Source organism: Somniosus microcephalus, chromosome 14, assembly GCF_052327205.1.
Source record: "Somniosus microcephalus isolate GS21.2 chromosome 14, FLI_Smic_1.0, whole genome shotgun sequence".
In the NCBI taxonomy this organism is placed as follows: domain Eukaryota; kingdom Metazoa; phylum Chordata; class Chondrichthyes; order Squaliformes; family Somniosidae; genus Somniosus; species Somniosus microcephalus.
Window position 1 is genome coordinate 112,457,044 of NC_141000.1, and position 19,491 is coordinate 112,476,534.

A 19,491-nucleotide genomic window follows, 5' to 3' on the forward strand; every position below is an offset into this window, starting at 1 on the left:
TGCAACTTAAGTTCCAACAAGTTCACGTCCCCCCGCCGTCTCATTGTAAACTAATTGTCTTCACGTGTCATCGGTAAGGCGGTTGGCTGTTATACTTCACACAGTAAAATAAAATAAATGAACTGTGGAATGTGATGCCTGAAAGAAGTGGTGAAAAATAATCCTGAAACCCAAGTGCTAAAAAAGAAAGGTAACGTGTTAGGGGCGATCCCACAAACCGCAGTGGCGAGCCACACTCGCAGGGAGCACAGGGTCAGTGAGCCGAGGCCATGATATTGTAGACCTGTCTTCAACCTAGTGCTTCCCGCAGTAGCCTGGGCCACGGCCCTGTATCTGTGCTGCAGATTTTTTTGGGGGGTTGTCATCTTTTTAGGATCTGCGTCGGCTTATTTGAAGCGGTTGGCCAACTTTTGTGAGCCTTCTAGCTCAGCATGTATGTACTTCTCTGTTCTAATTGCACATCCCAATGCCCTATATTGTTGTTTAATGGTTTCTTCATGTTGGTTGAAAATTAGGAGCTTGCTAACAAAGAATAACACCCTTTCATTTAAGTGATGTCAATGCTGGGAGACAGAGCACTTTTCTATTCTGGTAGAAGAATGGCAGCAGCAAGCAGTCCTAGATTTTGTACAGCAGGACCAGAGTATAATTCCCTGTAATCCATCCCGACAATATGCTTTAACTCCACTCAGAGCAGCACCCCTTCTGTACCGAGCGCAAATGTTTCATTAGCAGAATACTGCGGATGCTGGAAATCTGAAATAACAACAGAAAATGTTGGCGACACTCAACAGGTCAGTCCGCATCCGTGGAGAGAGAAACAGAGTTAACGTTTCAGGTCTGTGACCCTTCGTCAGAACTGGAAAAAGTTAGAGATGTCACATCTCTCATTTTTTCCAGCTCTGACGAAGGGTCATTGACCTGAAACGTTAACTCTGTTTTTCTCTCTCCACGGATGCTGCCTGACCTGCTGAGTATTGCCAACATTTCTGCTGTTATTGCAAATGTTTCATTGCCTTGCACTAGCCGACCTGCTCACCTTTTTGAATGGGACTGACAATTTCATAGAATCATACACAAGGAGGCCATTCGGCCCATCATACCTGTGCCGGCTCCTTGAAACAGCTCTCCAATTAGTCCCACTCCCCTGCTTTTTCCCCATAGCCCTGCAATTTTTTCCTCGTCAAGTATATATCCAATTTCCTTTTGAAAGTTACTATTAAATCTGCTTCCAATATTCTTTCAGGCAGTGCCTTCCAGATCATAACAATTCGCAGTGTGAAAAAAATTCTCCTCATCTCCCTGCTGGTTGTTTTGCCAATTACCTAAGATCCTCTGGTTACCAACCCTCCTGCCAGTGGAAACAGTTCCATCTTATTTACTCTATCAAAACACTTCATAATTTTGAACACCTCTATTAAATCACCCCTTAACCTTCTCTGCTCTGAGGAGAACAATCCCAGCTTCTCCAGTCTCTCCACATAATTTGGTACTGATATTTTTCTGAGTTAAGGGCACTGTTGTACAGTTGGCCCACATTCATTGGGAATTGAATTGACACTGAGTAAATTTATTTAGCAGGGAAGCCTCACAGCCGATAGGGCGAGGAGGCTGATCAGATTTAAAATCCACACCCATTCTTTGAGTCACTAAACTCTAGCGTTTCATTTTGCAGGTGTTTTAACAAAGCCAGACTTGATTGATAAAGGCACAGAAGAAGATGTTCTCAAAATCATCGAGAATAAAGTTGTTCCTCTGAAAAAAGGTTACATACTTGTCAAGTGCCGTGGGCAGAATGAGCTGAATGTAAATACAACAATGCCTGCTGCCTTGGAGGAAGAGCGCATATTTTTGGACAAGAGTCCACTTTTTCGGTACTATTTTCCCTTAATCAAATTTTGTTTTCTCCAATTTTCTGCCTTACGCTCTTGAAGGTGCCGAGTCGTAGCCCTCCCATCACTGCAGCCTCCTAGAACGTTACCCCAGTGACTATTCCTCAGGAGTTAAGCCTAGACAGCAAGGAGTAGATTATAGTCTTTACTGCCTGAGGGTTCAGGGTCACCTGAGTGGAGCACTGAAAGGAAGATCTGGTGGAAGGATCTCACGCCCCTTACAGAACCCGTTGGATTTTCCGTTCATTTTAAGGGAAGGACAATATGGCGGGTTCTGTTAGCGGCGTGTGATCCTCCTCGCAACGTTTTGCTTTCTGCACCAGGCGATGCTCATTGCCCAGGCGGCAATGGCCAAACTCCTACCTATTTAACCACAGAGGCATTAGTTATTGAAGCCTCTGAGTCAGAAGGTTGTGGGCTCAAGTCCCACTCCAGAGACTTGAGCACAAAAATCTAGGCTGACACTCCAGTACAATACTGAGGGAGCGCTGCACTGTTGGAGGTGCCGTCTTTCAGATGAGACGTTAAACCGAGGCCCCGTCTGCTCTCTCAGGTGGACGTAAAAGATCCCACGGCACTATTTCAAAGAAGAGCAGGAGAGTTCTCCCCAGTGTCCTGGCCAATATTTATCCCTCAATCAACATCACAAAAACAGATTATCTGGTCATTATCACATTGCTGTTTGTGGGAGCTTGCTGTGTGCAAATTGGCTGCTGCGTTTCCTACATTACAACAGTGACTACACTTTAAAAAGTACTTAATTGGCTGTAAAGTGCTTTGGGACGTCCTGAGGTCAGGAAAGGTGCTATATAAATGCAAGTCTGATAAATTTTCATCATCAGCAAAGCAAATGATGACTCGAGAAGCTGAATGGCCCACTCCTGTTCCTACATTCCAAACCTCTAAATTCAAGCCATGATCCTAGCTCCTCCCCACTTCATTCTTAATCCTCATCTAGAATTGGATTTGGCGAAGTAGTGTGGGCTGGATTCTAAATCCAAATCAAGACCCCAGAGGTGAAAGGACGTTGTCTTGCCCGCTGTAATACTCAAAATGTTGTGAGGAGGATCGCACGGCAGTAACAGAACCCGCCATTTTGTCCTTCCATTAAAATTACTCAATGGATGTTTTTGCTAAGTTTCAATGGAATAAAAATAGAAGGCGCTACAAATGCACAACAGGTCACTCAGTGCTAAAGGAGGAAGATCCATGTGGTAAACTCCCCGATCCTGTGATCCCAGTGGGAAGCCACACTCAAAAGGAGCACCGGTCAAAGATAGAGTTACAACAATGTCACGCCGATTCTCCAGCGCACATTCCCTTCAAGCATTGCTCTTTGTTGGGATTGTAGGATTGATGAATCTACCCTTACATTTCCTGATCCACTGAACTTTCCCAGAATTATCTGTGTTTTACCTCCCATTTTGAGCAATTTGGGGATTTTTTTTTTAGCAGAATGGTCGCAAATATTGCACGGCAAATTGTGGATCTTAATTCCCGGGCAGAAAGCCAGTGGGTTGGGCGGGGGGGGGGGGGGGCAGCGAAGGGTGGGAAAAGCAAAGGCCTCACACCCGGTAAACTCCGTAGGAGGCCTCGACTGATGTTAACGGTTAGGCCTCATTTACATCCCACCGGTCAGCTGCAGGCAGGAAGAGACAGCTGGCCGACTTCAAGTAGGTAAAAATCGCAGGGCGCGGAGGCTGCCCGCCAACACCTTGCATTGGTATAGCGCCTTTAACGCAGTAAAACGTCCCCAGGCACTTCACAGGAGCGTTATCAGACAACACTTGACGGGGCAGCCTAAGGAAGAGAAGGGGAAATAAAATCAGGGAACCAAATAAATGTCACTTTATATTCAAAATGATATTAATAATTCGCCTCTCTGTCTCCTTAGGACACTGTTAGACAAAGGCTTTGCATCGTTTGAATATCTGTCCCACAAACTCACCACCGAGCTTATTCAACAAATCAAGGTTAGTCACAACAGTTGCTTTGTATGGTGAAGATCGTTTAGCTTTGATCTCATAGTCATTGGATAAAATAGGGCGGGAGGGTCTTTTTTTTTAAGTGCTGAGAGGCATGGATCATATAGTCGTGTGTGGTACTTGCTATCCAATGACAATTAGGCATCATCTGGTGTTGACATGGTAAAGGAATGCAGCAGTGTAGATACGGAGCAGCTATTTCCTCCGGTGGGGAAAGCCCAGGACAAGGGGCTCGCGTCTTAAAATTAGAGTTCAGCCTTTGAGGAGTGAAATCAAGAAGCCCTTTTTCGCCCAATGGGTAGTGGATAAACGGAACCCTCTCCCGCAAAAAGGCTGGGGCAATTGAAATTTTTGCGGCTGAGGTCGGGATATTTACATTGGCCCATAATTTCCGATAGGAGGCTTCCTGCGTGCAGATGCCTCCTATCGGAAAAAAATCTACGCCCTTACCCGAGGGCTCCCGAGGTGCGGACACTTCTGATCCTGGGCCTCGCCACAGTCGAAATGCGCAGGGCCCAGGTATCCCGGGGGCGTAGGCGGTTCGCAAGCGTCCCTGGGATCATGTGGGCCATGGGGAGCCAATAGGAGAAGGGAATCTCCCTTCATACTTTTGACAGATAGACCCGTCAAATATATGAATGGAGATCACCCCAAAAACACAGTAAAACATTAGATAATTTTTTTTTTAAACCATCACATTTTTAAAATGAGTTAAAATTACATTAAATTAAATATCTAAAACAAAAATTTAATTTTTTGAAAAAAATAATTAAAGTTTTTTACGGGGATAAAAATAAACTTACATTCTTTAAAAGTATTTTTAAATTATAAATGAGTGAAATTTTTTTTAAACTTTTTAAAACTCTTATGCTGGTAAAAGCAGACTTTTACCAGGCGTAAGATTTCTAAGTGATTTCTGCGGGCGGAGGTTGTGCAGAAAGCGGAACTCTCCCCCCGCAGAGGCCCTTCTCCAGGGCAGGCGACCGACCTGTCAGGAGGATTCTTGACAGATCGGAAATGCTGGTTTTCAGCGCATGCGCTTCGCATGCTTGAAACCGGCATTTCTGATGTCCCCATGGGTGTGTACACAGCGCATATACACCCGTAGGGATCGGAAAATACGGGCCAATATGTATGGGTGTCAAGGGATATGGAGCAGGTAAATAGGAGTTGCCAGCGAACTTGTTAAAACATACCCCAAAAAGGTTAATGACCTTCAGGAATAGAGGGGGGGAAGGGAACCACATTCAACTCTCGGTGGATTACTGCGAATTTTGTTGACTACGTGAAACGTTCTGAGGTTTAATTATCAGTGACTATATTGCAATTATTTCCGGTCACCACATTACAGGAAAGATGTGATTGCACTAGCGAGGGTACAGAGGAGATTTACAAGGATGTTGTCAGGACTGGAGAATTTTAGCCATGAGGAAAGATTGGATAGGCTGGGGGTGTTTTCTTTGAAACAGAGAATGCTGAGGGATGATTTAATTGAGGTGTATAAAATTATGATTAGCCTAGATAGAGTGGATAGGAAGGACCTATTTCCCTTAGCAGAGAGGCCAATAACCAGGGGGCATAGACTTAAAGTAATTGGTCGGAGCTTTAGAGGGGAGTTGAGGAGAACTTTTTTCACCCAGAGGGTGGTGGGGGTCTGGAACTCACTGCCTGAAAGGATGATAGAGGCAGAAGCCCTCATCACATTTAAAACATACTTGGATATGCACTTGAAGTATCGTAACCTACAGGGCTACGGACCAAGAGCTGGAAAGTGGGATTAGGCTGGATAGCTCTTTGTCGGCCAGCACAGACACGATGGGCCAAATGGCCTCCTTCTGTGCTGTAAATTTCTATGATTCTATTCTGTGTACAGGAAACTCTCGTTTAAACGGCACCTAAATATCCAGAATTCTCTATTAACCGGCAAAATTCTCACTCCGAAAACAACACCTCAATAACCGGCAATGTTGCCGAGTCCGAGTCTTCCGTGGTGGCCGAGTTAGTCTCCAAACTGCCACTACTCGGCTTCTTGCCGCTGTCGGAAGTCGGAACATCTCAATGCCCCTGTAACAGGAGTCTAACTCTCCCGTGCTGCCGGTAGTCTCTTCTGATCCGCCATTTTACAGGGGTACTGTGTATCTCCCACGCTGCTGGTAGTCATTGCATTGCATTACCCTCAACTGGCAGTACTGTACTTAATCAAGCATCTTCCACCATCCATTAAACACAACATTCTGTAGGTGAGTACCCAATTACTGTATACTGCACATTTCTTGATTTTTTTATTTTTCTTTGTTAAAAATGGCCTCGGTAGATAACCCTCTCCGTCATCCGGAATTTTTGATCAACCAGCAACACGCCGGTCCCGTCGGTGCTGGATACCAAAGAGTTTCCTGTATATTGTTTTTGAATTTATTTTGCTTTGTACAGAACTGGCTGCCAATCATGGAGGAAGCTCTTCGGGAGAAAATCATTGGCACTACAAAGCACTTGGAGAAACTGGGCAGCAATATTCCTGAGGAAGATCAGGCAAAAACACTCTTCCTGAACAGCGTAAGTTAAGACGGGCATCCTCGTAGGTTTTTTGATGGCCGACAGAGAAACAGGCCCCGATTTTAACGCCTGGCAGAAACTGGACGGTGGGTGGTGTGGGGGGGGCAAGGGTGGGGGGGTGTTGACGGGGAAAATAAAAGCAGTGACTTACCCCCTCTGATCCCACCGCCATCCCGCCGTGTCCCAATGTTAACCTGCTCTGTGGAGCAGGTGAGCGTGACAGCCGCCCCAAGCTGGCGGGGTCTCGTTTAAATATGCAGCTCAGGACCCGATGAGGTCAAAGGGTTTCAGATCTGCTATTTTAATCCGAGGCCTGAGCGGGGTTGGGTTGGGGTGGGGTGGGGAGCAGTGACGATTTCCCCGTCGGGCCAGACCTGTCGGGAAGGGGGACCGTGGGCCGGACGAGACCCAGGCAGGTAAGTTTTTACATTTGATTTTGAGCTGTCCCTTGTGGCCCAGGAGGAGCAGGAGTGCTCCCCTGGGCCCCGCAAGGAAGCCTTGGACCTCCCTCTGCCCCGGGCCTCCCACGATCAATTCCAGTGAGCCCCCCCTCACCACTTACCGATCCCACGGGCTGCCTTTGCGGCCTCCTGCCTTCCTGATCTGGCCGGGTTCGAGCGGGAACTGGAGAAAATTTATGGACGCCCCCGGATTTCCCCAGTTCACCGCCCGCTTCTGGGCTCACGCGCACCATCCCTTCCTTTCCGCCCCCCTCATCCCCTTTAAAACCAGGACCCACGGTCTCTTTTACAATATACTTGCGCACACTGGGACAGAATAGTGCTGCAACTTTATCACTACAATAGGCTGATCTTGCATTATACAAGAGGGTAGACTTTACGAGTTGACATTCCCGGACTGGGAACTCACCTGCTGGGAGCGCCTGTGGGCAATTCAGGCACAGCAGGGGGCAATAGTGCCAGCAGGATTTTCTGTTCATAAATTCTCGGTATCCCCTCGGCATGCAAAGCTCCATCCAGGAACTCGTTCACAAAATCTACCCTGTGGTTAGCTCAGCTTATTGAATTTTCTCCGAGTGAGACGGGTTTGAGCTTGAATCCCATTATGTTTGAGCACACAATCTAGGCTGTGCGTCATCCGGTTTTTGCATTTTTGTTTAATGTTATTTCTGTTTCAGAGAGACTTAAGGCGTGATCTTGCCAGCCCTGGGGAGGCGGGTTTGGAGGCGGGACTGCCGGGAAAATGGCAGAATCTGGGGGCGGGTGCCCAACCCGCCTCCTTGCCATCTTGCCAGGAGGCGGGTACCCGACCCGCACCAGGTCCTGTCTCCTGGAGGCGGGAAGGGGATTAGTGCTACTTATCTGCCTGTTAACAGGTAGTTAACAGGCAGATAAGAGGATTATTCCCATTTTATCCACACAAGTGTAGGCTTCCCGAAGGCCGCAAACCCCGCCAGGGTCACCGAGGCGAGCAGTGGGTCTGTGGGTGTCCGAGGGTGCGCTGTGAAGGTAAGTGATGGGTGCAAGTGTGGAGCAGTAAGTGTGTTAGGTGAGTGGAAAGTGATAGAAAATGTTTATTTACCTTTGTTTCTTCCTGCAGGCTTTAACAGTTGGGGATGCGGAGACTCTCGCATCTCAGCGGCAGAGATGACAAATGGTTGCTGCATTCTCCGATGCAACAACCATCTAATTTCTGCTCACAAAAGAGGTTTGATGAGTCTTGAATACAAGGACTCATCAAACAACAGAGAATGTCAGTGTTTGACAGCTTCACAGAGCTGTCAAATGATGACAATTCATCTGTCAAAAATTTTTTGACAGGTGAAACGTCATACGCTGACGTTCTCTGTAACCGGCTTCCCCTTAATTGGCCTGCTAAGCCTGCTGGGCGGGGCGGGCTTAACAAGGTCAATCAAGGGAAAATAATGTGGGTTGGCCACAAGTCGATGGAGGTGGGACTAAAACCCGACAAGCAGCAGTCCCGCCTCCAACGCGCCTCCATTGACAAAATCGTCCCGTTAGAGAACTTGGCCCGCAATTTGCGGTCGGGATGATGGTGAATTGGCAGCGTTCACCGTCATTCCGCCTTTGACACTGACCGCAACTTCGGGACTTGGCGCATGCGAAAATCCTGAAGTTGCAGTCTGTCATTCACTGCTCCGACACTGGCTGCGCTGTGGACGGCCCCCCCTCAACCCCACCCCACCGCTCTCTCTAACATTTTAAAAACATTTGAATTTTAAGAGCTTACTCACTTTCCTTGTTCGCTGTCTGTGAGAATTCTGCATTTTGATTGGCTGCTTAGACAGCCTGTGACGTCACAGCAGCTTGCGCTGGGGAATTCCCACTAACCTCCATCGATTTGAATTGAACGTCGGAAAACCCAAAGTTTTCGACACAGATCCTTGTGGGAAGCGTACTTCGGGGCCAGCAGCAAACATCTTCACTTCGCCGCTGACCGCAAATTCCGAGCCCTTACCTCTCAGTCTCCTTTACCAAGATATCCACCATTCTCAAATGAGCTGATTGATACACTGCCACACAGTGTATGAAGTTAGGATTCACACCCAGATTATACATAACGGCCCAGAAATTCGGGTCGAGGGCTTCCTGCGGGTGTGAGCCCCCGACCTGCACTTACCTTGCTGTGGCCCCCATGGAATTCCGATCCTGGGCCTCCTCCAATTGCCGGCGTGCAGTGCTTGCGTATCCCGGGGCGCAGTTAGTTTGAAGCATCCCCTGGGATCACGTGGGCCATGGAGAGCCAATCGGAGCAGGGAATGCTCCATTCATAAGTTTGACAGGAAGAGCTGTCAAAACTTATAAATACTACGGCCCCAAAACAGCACTAAATCTTCAAGTAAATTTTTAAAAATCATCACATTTTTTAAATAAACTATAAATTACATGAAATAACTATTTTAAACAATAATTTAAATTTTTGAAAAAAATAATTTTATTTTCTAACGGGGCTAAAAATCAACTTACCTTACTTTAAAGTATTTAAAAATAATAAACCTGTGGAAAAAATGTTTTAATTTTAATTAATTCACCGCTTACCTTGTAAAAAGCAGGCCTTACGCCTGCTTTTTATATGTGTAACTCCTGGAGACTTACCCTCCCTGGAAAACCTGAAAAAAAACCCGAAGTTCGATGCGCACGCGCAGCCTCCCCCGCGTACGCGTTCGAACTCTGAACCCCTTCGTTCAGGGGAATGGAAGTGCCGGTTTCCCGCGCATGCGCAGTGCATGCAGGAAACCAGCACTTCCATTGGGCCTACGGGTGAGTACCCCATGCGTACTCACCCGTGGAGACCCGAATTTCTGGGCTAATAAATTTAAGATCAGTTGATTGATGGCCATGTAATGTTAGGTGTGTGCCTCTTAAATTAATGAGTCATAGAATGTTACACTGAGAGAGCTACCTATAGGCACAATGTCATAGGAATGTTTGCGACCACACGCCATTTTAAATTTGACATTGCGTCCAACAAGCCCACCGGCCAAGAAATCGGATAGCCCCCTGATTCAGGGGCAGAGCACACTGAGACCCGCCTAAAGAGCCCAGTTGCAAGATGGCGACAAATTGGTCCGCCGGCAAATTACAAGCGAGCCGGGGGCGCCAGTCGTGGCCCCAGAGGCAGCTCGCCGGTCTCGCGGAGTTGGGCAGCGAGGGTCAGCGGCTGGGATAGCGGCCAAGAACCAAAGGCGAACCCAGGATCAGGAAGGGGTAGAGGTCGCCAACTCTGGCAGGATGTATTCCAAGAGGTTTCATCACATGATTTCCTCCCTCCAATTGCCCTGCCCCCCCACGCTTCCCCCCCCACCACATTGGTCGCCCGTCACGTCCATTCTCACTGTGCATCGCCTTCCCACGGCCAATTGGAAAGCGAACTGACTCTCCATTACCCGATTGGTTGATTCTTAACTGTCAGGCAAGCAGCCTTTTATTTCCCATCACTAACATTTTTATAACCAATAAACAAAATTGTTGAAAGAAAATTATATTTTTTTAATGACCCGATGAGCAGGTCCTGGAGATTATCTTCAGGTCCTGGAGACTTCAAAAGAAAAAGAAAGACTTGCATTTATATAGCGCCTTTCACGACCGCCGGTCGTCTCAAAGCGCTTTACAGCCAATGAAATACTTTTGAACCGTAGTCACTGTTGTAATGTGGGAAATGCGGCAGCCAATTTGTGCACAGCAAGCTCCCACAAACGACAATGTGATAATGACCAGATAATCTGATTTTGTTATGTTGATTGAGGGATAAATATTGGCCAGGATACCGGGAATAACTCCCCTGCTCTTCTTCGAAATAGTGCCGTGGGATCTTTTACGTCCACCAGAGAGAGCAGATGGGGCCTCGGTTTAACATCTCATCTGAAAGACGGCACCTCCGACAGTGCAGCACTCCCTCAGCACTGCACTGGAGTGTCAGCCTAAATTCATGTGCTCAAGTCCCTGGAGTGGGACCTGAACCCACAACCTTCATGACTCAGAGGCAAGTGTGCTACCCACTGAGCCACAGCTGACACTCCAGGGCAATCTTGGAGGGTTGGCAACCAATCTTGGAGGGTTGGCAACCATAGGAAGGGGCTGACAGTGGCTCGCGGTTTAATGTGGAGACAGGAGGAGCATGTTTAGGACCATTGGTTTGGCGCAAGAAGGCCTGGGAATCCTGATTAGCAGACCGATTTCCGGGTTGGGTTAGGTGTTATAAAACAGGCGTTATTAGTTATAAGTCTGGTCATAGAAACATAGAAGATAGGAGCAGGAGTAGGCCGTTCGGCCCCTCGAGCCTGCTCCGCCATTCAATGAGATCGTGGCTGATCATCCAAATTCAGTACCTGGTCCCTGCTTTCTCCCCATACCCCTTGATACCTTTAGCCTTAAGAAATATATCTAACTCCTTCTTGAATATATTTAATGAATTGGCCTCCACTGCCTTCTGTGGTAGAGAATTCCACAGGTTCACCACTCTCTGGGTGAAGAAATTCCTCCTCATCTCTGTCCTAAATGGCCTACCCCTTATCCTCAGACTGTGACTGCTGATTCTGGACTCCCCCACCATTGGGAACATCCTTCTTGCATCTAGTCTGTCTAGTCCTGTTAGAATTTTATAAGTTTCAATGAGATCCCCTCTCATTCTTCTAAACTCCAGCGAGTATAAGCCCAATCGACACAATCTCTCCTCATACGTCATTCCTGCCATCCCAGGTATCAGTCTGGTGAATCTTCGCTGCACTCCCTCCATGGCAAGAACATCCTTCCTTAGATAAGGTAACCAAAACTGCACACAATACTCAAGGTGTGGTCTCACCAAGGCCCTGTACAACTGCAGCAAGACATCCTTGTTCCTGTACTAAAACCCTCTCGCTACGAAGGCCAACATACCATTTGCCTTCTTAACCGCCTGCTGTACCTGCATGCTTACCTTCAGCGACTGGTGCACAAGGGCACCCAGGTTTCATTGCACCTCCCCTTCTCCCAATCTATTGGCGTTCAGATAATAATCTGCCTTCCTGTTTTTGCCACCAAAGTGGATAACCTCACATTTATCCACATTATACTGCATCTGCCATGCATCTGCCCAATCACCCAACCTGTCCAAATCATACTGGAGTTTCTCGGCATCCTCCTCACAGCACACACGCCCACCCAACCACACTAGTCACTGCCTGCCACTCAGAAAAAGACCCGTTTATTCCAACTCTTTGCTTCCTGTCTGCCAACCAGTTCTCTATCCAAGTCAGTACCTTGCCCCCAAACCCTTGTGCTTTAACTTTACACGCTAATCTCTTATGCGGGACCTTATCGAACGCCTTCTGAAAGTCCAAATACACCACATCCACTGGTTCTCCCTTATCTATTCTACCAGTTACATCCTCAAAAAATTCCAGTAGATTAGTCAAGCACGATTTACCTTTTGTAAATCCATGTTGAATTTATCCGATCCTGTCACTGTATTCCAAGTGCTCTGCTATTACATCTTTTATAATGAACTCTAGCATTTTCCCCACTACCGATGTCAGGCTTACCGGTTTATAATTCCCCATTTTCTCTCTACCACCTTTTTTGAATAGTGGGGTAACATTAGCTACCCTCCAATCCATGGGAACTGTTCTAGAGTCTATAAAATTTTGGAAGATGACCAGCAATGCATCTACTATTTCCAGGGCCACTTCCTTAAGTACCCTAGGATGTAGATTATCAGGCCCTGGGGATTTATTGGCCTTCAATCCCATCAATTTCCCTAACACCATTTCCCTACAAATACTGATTTCATTCAGTTCCTCCCTCTCATTAGACCCTATGTTCCCCGACATCTCTGGGAGGTTATTTGTGTCCTCCTTTGTGAAGACAGAACCAAAGTATGTATTTAATTGGTCTGCCATTTCTTGGTTCCCCATTATAAATTCCCCTGATTCTGACTGCAAGGGACCTACGCTTGACTTCACCAATCTTTTTCTCTTCACATATCTATAAAAGCTTTTACAGTCAGTTTTTATGTTACCTGCAAGCTTACTCTCATACTCTATTTTCCCCCTCTTAATGAATCCCTTTGTCCTCCTTTGCTGAATCCTAAACTGCTCTCAATCCTCAGGTTTACTGCTTTTTCTGGCCAGTTTATATGTCCTCTCCTTGGATCTTATGCTATCTCTAATTTCCCTTGTTAGCCACAGTTGAGTCACCTTTTTTGTTTTTATTTTTATGCCAAACAGGGATGAACAAATTCTGTACATCTGCGCTAAGGAGCTGTAAGTTAGATGCTCCCAGTTTGTGGTCCCCATTTTAATATCACACTGCAACTGTTACAAAAAGAAACTAATGTTTGCTAATTTGATTGCAGAAAATTCTAACTTACTCTGAAGAGCTGATTAATTTAGTAATGGGAGATTATAAGAAGGCATACGACAATGACAAGAAAATATGTGACTTTGTTCGGAAGGTGTTTGCAGAGTGGTACAACAGGCTGGAGATAGAGAAAGCAAGGCGTAAGTATTATTGATATTATTTTCTTTCTTATTTGTTTGATTGTTAAATATATGTTTCATTTGTTTTTTTCGACCCACGCCCCAAAAGGAAGTGCTTGGCTTCTTTATTTGGAACCTACCCCAAACTGTGTATTCTGGAGCAGGAACTTGTGTTGCGCTCCTCCTGACGGCACAATCAGTAAAGTCGCGATCCAGAAGGTCCCAGGTTGGATTCCCAGTATGTGCGGAGTTAGCTGCTCTCTGCAGTTGGTAGGTGACAATTGGCCTCCGCGGCTCTAGGTTGTGGGTAGGGATTTTGTTTTATTCTTAAGGGTAATCAGAGGTAAGATCAAGCAAGGCTTTAAACTTTTCTAACAATTATTTTCAATCAACACTAAAATTCAACAAGTTTTACAGATAGAAATTCATGCAACCTTAATTAGAAGTACAGCTCGAAACTCCGATTGGCCAATTCCTCTGCTTCGGCGGGGCTGAGAGGTTAATAATCCATCGCTATCCTGCGTGGCGTCCTTCTGGTCGGCCTAGTGGACTGTCTCTTCCTTTCACTTTAAAATGGCTGCTCTTGTACCATTCTTGCTAACGAAAGCAAGCTTTCCATTAGCTTTGCAGTGGCTCTTGCTGGAAAGTGGATGCGGACATGTTGGGTAAGGACAGGGGTGGGCACAGCATGAATGCTCTCCCATCACTCAGGCCTAGAGTTTCCACGGTGCTACTCCCCAGTTTCAGTAATGGATTGGGCAGCTGTTCTGCTGGCAGAGAGGGATCTCAATGTTTGAAGGTGGGGCAGGAGCTTTCCCTGTGGCAGGACAGTTGATTGCACTCGGTAAGGCATATGATCAAAAACGTTTTGTTTCATTCTTCGAGGCAGCCACAGAACCCACCAGTCGTGCTCCAGTGCAGCATGAGGCCAATTTCCTCCTTACCAATGCCCCCCCCACCCACTCCACACCACCAATCCCCCTCCCCACCCCCCACAACCCCTCCACCCCCACACACAGTCATGGGAGTCCACATGTGACATTCAAATTAGGCTGACTCCAGAAGATAATTAATTTTTCTCTGAGTGAGATGGTTTTGGGTTTGAATCCCATTATGTTTGAGCATATAATCTAGGCTGTATGTCATTTGGCTTTGCGCGTTTTCTAGTCTCCTTTACCAAGATATTCACCATTCTCAAATGAGTTGATTGCTACACTGCCACCTAGTGTAAAACGTTAGGATTCTTTTTTCTTTTTTTAAAATTCATTGATGGGATGTGGGCGTCGCTGGCTAGGCCTGCATTTAGTGCCCATCCCTAATTGCCCTTGAGAAGATGGTGGTGAGCCGCCTTCTTGAACCGCTGCAGTCCATATGGTGTAGGTACACCCACAATGCTGTTAGGAAGGGAGTTCCAGGATTTTGGCCCAGCGACAGTGAAGGAACGGCGATACAAGTCCAAGTCAGGATGGTGTGTGGCTTGGAGGGGAACTTGTAGGTGGTGATGTTCCCATGCGTCTGCTGCCCTTGTCCTTCTAAGTGGTAGAGGTCGCGGGTTTGGAAGGTGCTGTTGAAGGAGCTTTGGCAAGTTGCTGCAGTGCATCTTGTAGATGGTACACACTGCAGCCACAGTGCGCTGGTGGTGGAGGGAGTGAATGTTGAAGGTGGTGGATGGAGTGCCAATCAAGCGGGCTGCTTTATCCTGAATGGTGTCGAGCTTCTTGAGTGTTGTTGGAGCTGCACTCATCCAGGCAAGTGGAGAGTATTCCATCACACTCCTGGCTTGTGCCTTGTAGATGGTGGAAAGGCTTTGGGGAGTCAGGAGGTGAGACACTTGCCGCAGAATTCCCAGCCTCTGGCCTGCTCTTGTAGCCATAGTATTTATATGGCTGGTCCAGTTCAGTTTCTGATCAATGGTAACCCCCAGGATGTTGATAGTGGGGGATTCAGCGATGGTAATGCCATTGAATGTCAAGGGGAGATGGTTAGAGTCTCGCTTGTTGGAGATGGTCATTGCCTGGCACTTGTGTGGTGCGAATGTTACTTGCTACTTGTCAGCCCAAGTCTGAATGTTGTCCAGGTCTTGCTGCATATGGACACGGACTGCGTCAGTATCTGACGAGTCTCGAATGGTGCTGAACAATGTGCAATCATCAGCGAACATCCCCACTTTTGACCTTATGATGGAGGGAAGGTCATTGATGAAACAGCTGAAGATGGCTGGGCCTAGGACACTGCCCTGAGGAACTCCTGCAGTGATGTCATGTGATTGAGATGAATGACCTCCAACAACCACAGCCAACTTCCTTTGTGCTAGGTATGATTCCAACCAATGGAGAGTTTTCTCCTTGATTCCCATTGACTTCAGTTTTGCTAGGGCTCCTTGATGCCACACTCGATCAAATGCTGCCTTGATGTCAAGGGCAGTCACTCTCACCTCACCTCTTGAGTTCAGCTCTTTTGCCCATGTTTGGACCAAGGCTGTAATGAGGTCAGGAGCTGAGTGGCCCTGGCGGAACCCAAACTGGGCGTCAGTTAGCAGGTTATTGCTGAGTAAGTGCCGCTTGATAGCACTGTCGACGACACCTTCCATCACTTTGCTGATGATTGAGAGTAGACTGATGGGACGGTAATTGGCCGGGTCGGATTTGTCCTGCTTTTTGTAGACAGGACATACTTGGGCAATTTTCCACATTGCCGGGTAGATGCCAGTGTTGTAGCTGTACTGGAACAGCTTGGCTAGGGGCGCAGCTAGTTCTGGAGCACAAGTCTTCAGTACTATTGCCGGAATGTTGTCAGGGCCCATAGCCTTTGCAGTATCCAGTGTCTTCAGCCGTTTCTTGACATCACATGGAGTGAATTGAATGGGCTGAAGACTGGCATCTGTGATGCTGGGGACCTCAGGAGGAGGCCGAGATGGATCATCCACTCGGCACTTCTGGCTGAAGATAGTTGCAAATGCTTCAGCCTTGTCTTTTGCACTCACGTGCTGGGCTCCACCATCATTGAGGATGGGGATATTTTTGGAGCCTCCTCCTCCTGTTAACTGTTTAATTGTCCACCACCACTCACGACTGGATGTGGCAGGACTGCAGAGCTTTGATTTGATCCGATGGTTGTGAGATCGCTTAGCTCTGTCTATCGCATGTTGCTTCCGTTGTTTGGCATGCAAGTAGTCCTGTGCTGTAGCCTCACCAGATTGACACCTCATTTTTCGGTATGCCTGGTGCTGTTCCCGGCATGCGCTCTTGCACTCTTCGTTAAACCAGGGTTAATCTCCTGGCTTGATGGTAATGGTAGAATGAGGGATATGCTGGGCCATGAGGTTACAGATTGTGGTTGAATACAATTCTGCTGCTGCTGATGGCCCACAGTGCCTCATGGATGCCCAGTTTTGAGTTGCCAGATCTGTTCGAAATCTGTCCCATTTAGCACGGTGGTAGTGCCACACAACACGGTGGAGGGTATCCTCAACATGAAGACGGGACTTCGTCTCCACAAGGACTGTGCGGTGATCACTTCCACCAATGCTGTCATGGACAGATGCATCTGCAACAGGTAGATTGGTGAGGACGAGATCAAGTAGGTTTTTCCCTCTTGTTGGTTCCCTCACCACCTGTCGCAGACCCAGTCTGGCAGCTATGTCCTTTAGGACTCGGCCAGCCCGGTCAGTTGTGGTGCTACCGAGCCACTCTTGGTGATGGACATTGAAGTCCCCCACCCAGAGGACATTTTGTGCCCTTGCTACTCTCAGTGCTTCTTCCAATTGGTGTTCACCCAGATTTCACACAACAGACTTAAGATCAGTTGATTGATGGTCATGTAAAGTTTGGTGTGTGCCTCTTAAGCTGATGAGGTACAGAAAGTTATTCTGATAGTGTTATCTATAGGCACAATGTCATAGGCGTGTTTGCGACCACACACTAATTTTAATATATAATCGATAGATACATATCTATTTTTAACATTTTTCAATTTTTTAACTACAATTCTCTTAAATCATGAACTCAGGACGCCCCAAAGTGCATTACAGCCAATGAAGTACTTTTTGAAGTGTCGTCACTGTTGTAATGTAGGAAACGCGGCAGCCAATTTGTGCACAGCAAGCTCCCACAAACAGCAATGAAATAATGACCAGATGATCATTTTCTTTTAAGTGATGTTGGTTGAGGGATAAATATTGACCAGGACACCGGGGAGAGCTCCCCCCAGCTCTTCTTCGAAATAGTGCCGGGGGGGATCTTTCTGTTAGGGTCAGCACTGAAGGGGTGGGGGGAGGGGGGACATGTATCGGCAATAAAGCCGTCACTGAGAGAAATCTATGTTCCACGGTCAAGGCTTATAGCAACAACAACAACTTCTATTCATATAGCCCCTTTAACGAAGTAAAACCAGGAGCGTTATCAGACAACATTTGGCACCGAGCCACATAAAAAGATATTAGGACACGTGGCCAAAGGTTGGTCAAAGAGTTAGGTGCAAGGAGCATCTTAAAGGAGGAGAGAGAAGTAGAGAGGCGGAGAGCTTTAGGGAGGGAATTCCAGAGTTTAGGGCCCAGGCAGATGAAGGCACGGCCACCAATGGCGGGGTAATGGGAATCGGGGATGCACAAGAGGCCTGAATTGGAGGAGCGCAGAGATCTCGGGGGGTGGGGGGTTGTAGAAGATTGGCTACTCGGGTGAGGTACAGGAGGGCACCCTGCAGCCACGGAACCTTAGCTCAACAAGAGCCAGCTCTCCTGCAGAGGAAGGAGAACACATAGAAAATATGAAGAAGCAATGGTATAAGTTTCAATTCACAACAGAGTCACACGTAACCGAGGCCTATTGTTGAAGAGTTGTTAAATTACATAGAATTTACAGCACAGAAACAGGTCATTCAACAACAACAACAGCAACTTGTATTTATATAGCACCTTTAACGTAGTAAAAGGCCCCAAGGCGCTTCACAGGAGCGTCATCAAACAAAATTTGACACCGAGCCACATAAGGATAAATTAGGGCAGATGACCAAAAGCTTGGCCAAAGAGGTAGGTTTTAAGGAGCGGCTTAAAGGAGGAGAGAAATGTAGAGAGGCGGAGAGGTTTAGGCAGGGAATTCCAGAGCTTAGGGCCTCGGCAGATGATAGCATGGCCACCTATGGTGGAGCGATTAAAATTGGAGATGCGCAAGAGGCCAAAATTGGAGAAGCACAGATATCTTGGAGGGTTGTAGGGCTGGAGGAGATTACAGAGATAGCGAGGGGCGAGGCCATGTCGGGATTTGAAAACAAGGATAAGAATTTTAAATTCGAGGCATTGCTTAACTGGGAGCCAATGTAGGTCAATGAGCACAGGGGTGGTGGGCGAACGGGTCTTGGTGCGAGTTAGGACACGGGCAGCAGAGTTTTGGATGACCTCAAGTTTACGGAGGGTAGAATGTGGGAGGCCAGCCAGGAGTGTGTTGGAATAGTCAAGTCTAGAGGTAACAAAGGCATGGACGAGGGTTTCAGCAGTAGATGGACTGAGGCAAGGGTGGAGTCGGGCGATGTTCCGGAGGTGGAAACAGGCGGTCTTAGTGATGGCGCGGATATGTGGTCGGAAGCTCATTTCAGGGTCAAATATGAGACCAAAGTTGCGAACAGTCTGGTTTAGCCTCAGACAGTTGCTAGGGAGACGGATGGAGTCGGTGGCCGGGGAACGGAGTTTGTGGCGGGGACAGAAGACAATGGCTTCGGTCCTCCCAATATTTCTGCTCCTCCGGTATTGGTTGTTGGACAAGCAGTCTGACAAAGTAGAGACAGTGGAGGGGTCAAGAAAATGGTAGTGAGGTAGAGCTGGGTGTCGTCAGCGTACATGTGGAAACTGACGCTCTGTTTTTGGATGATGTCGCCAAGGGGCAGCATGTAGATGAGAAATAGGAGGGGGCCAAGGATAGATCCTTGGGGACACCAGAGGTAATGTTGTGATTTCAAGAAGAGAAGCCATTGCAAGTGATTCTCCTGCTACCACTGTATAGATACAAATGGAACCAGGCGAGTGCAGTCCCACCCAGCTGGAAGACGGTGGAGAGGCGTTGGAGGAGGATGGAGTGGTCAACCGTGTCAAAGGCTGCAGACAGGTCGAGAAGGATGAGGAGGGATAGTTTAC

The 19,491-nt window shown here is 47.3% G+C and overlaps 1 protein-coding gene across 1 annotated transcript in view; it reads left to right on the top strand.

Annotated features, from left to right (window-relative positions):
- The window catches only part of LOC147107849 (interferon-induced GTP-binding protein Mx1-like), a 99,392-nt gene that overhangs the window by 55,494 nt on the left and 24,407 nt on the right, over positions 1-19,491 (top strand). Inside the window, exons 6-9 of the mRNA XM_086007202.1 lie at positions 1,676-1,874; positions 3,787-3,865; positions 6,308-6,430; positions 13,244-13,388. Coding sequence (XP_085863328.1) covers positions 1,676-1,874; positions 3,787-3,865; positions 6,308-6,430; positions 13,244-13,388 — 546 coding nt within the window. The remainder of the gene's footprint in view (positions 1-1,675; positions 1,875-3,786; positions 3,866-6,307; positions 6,431-13,243; positions 13,389-19,491) is intronic.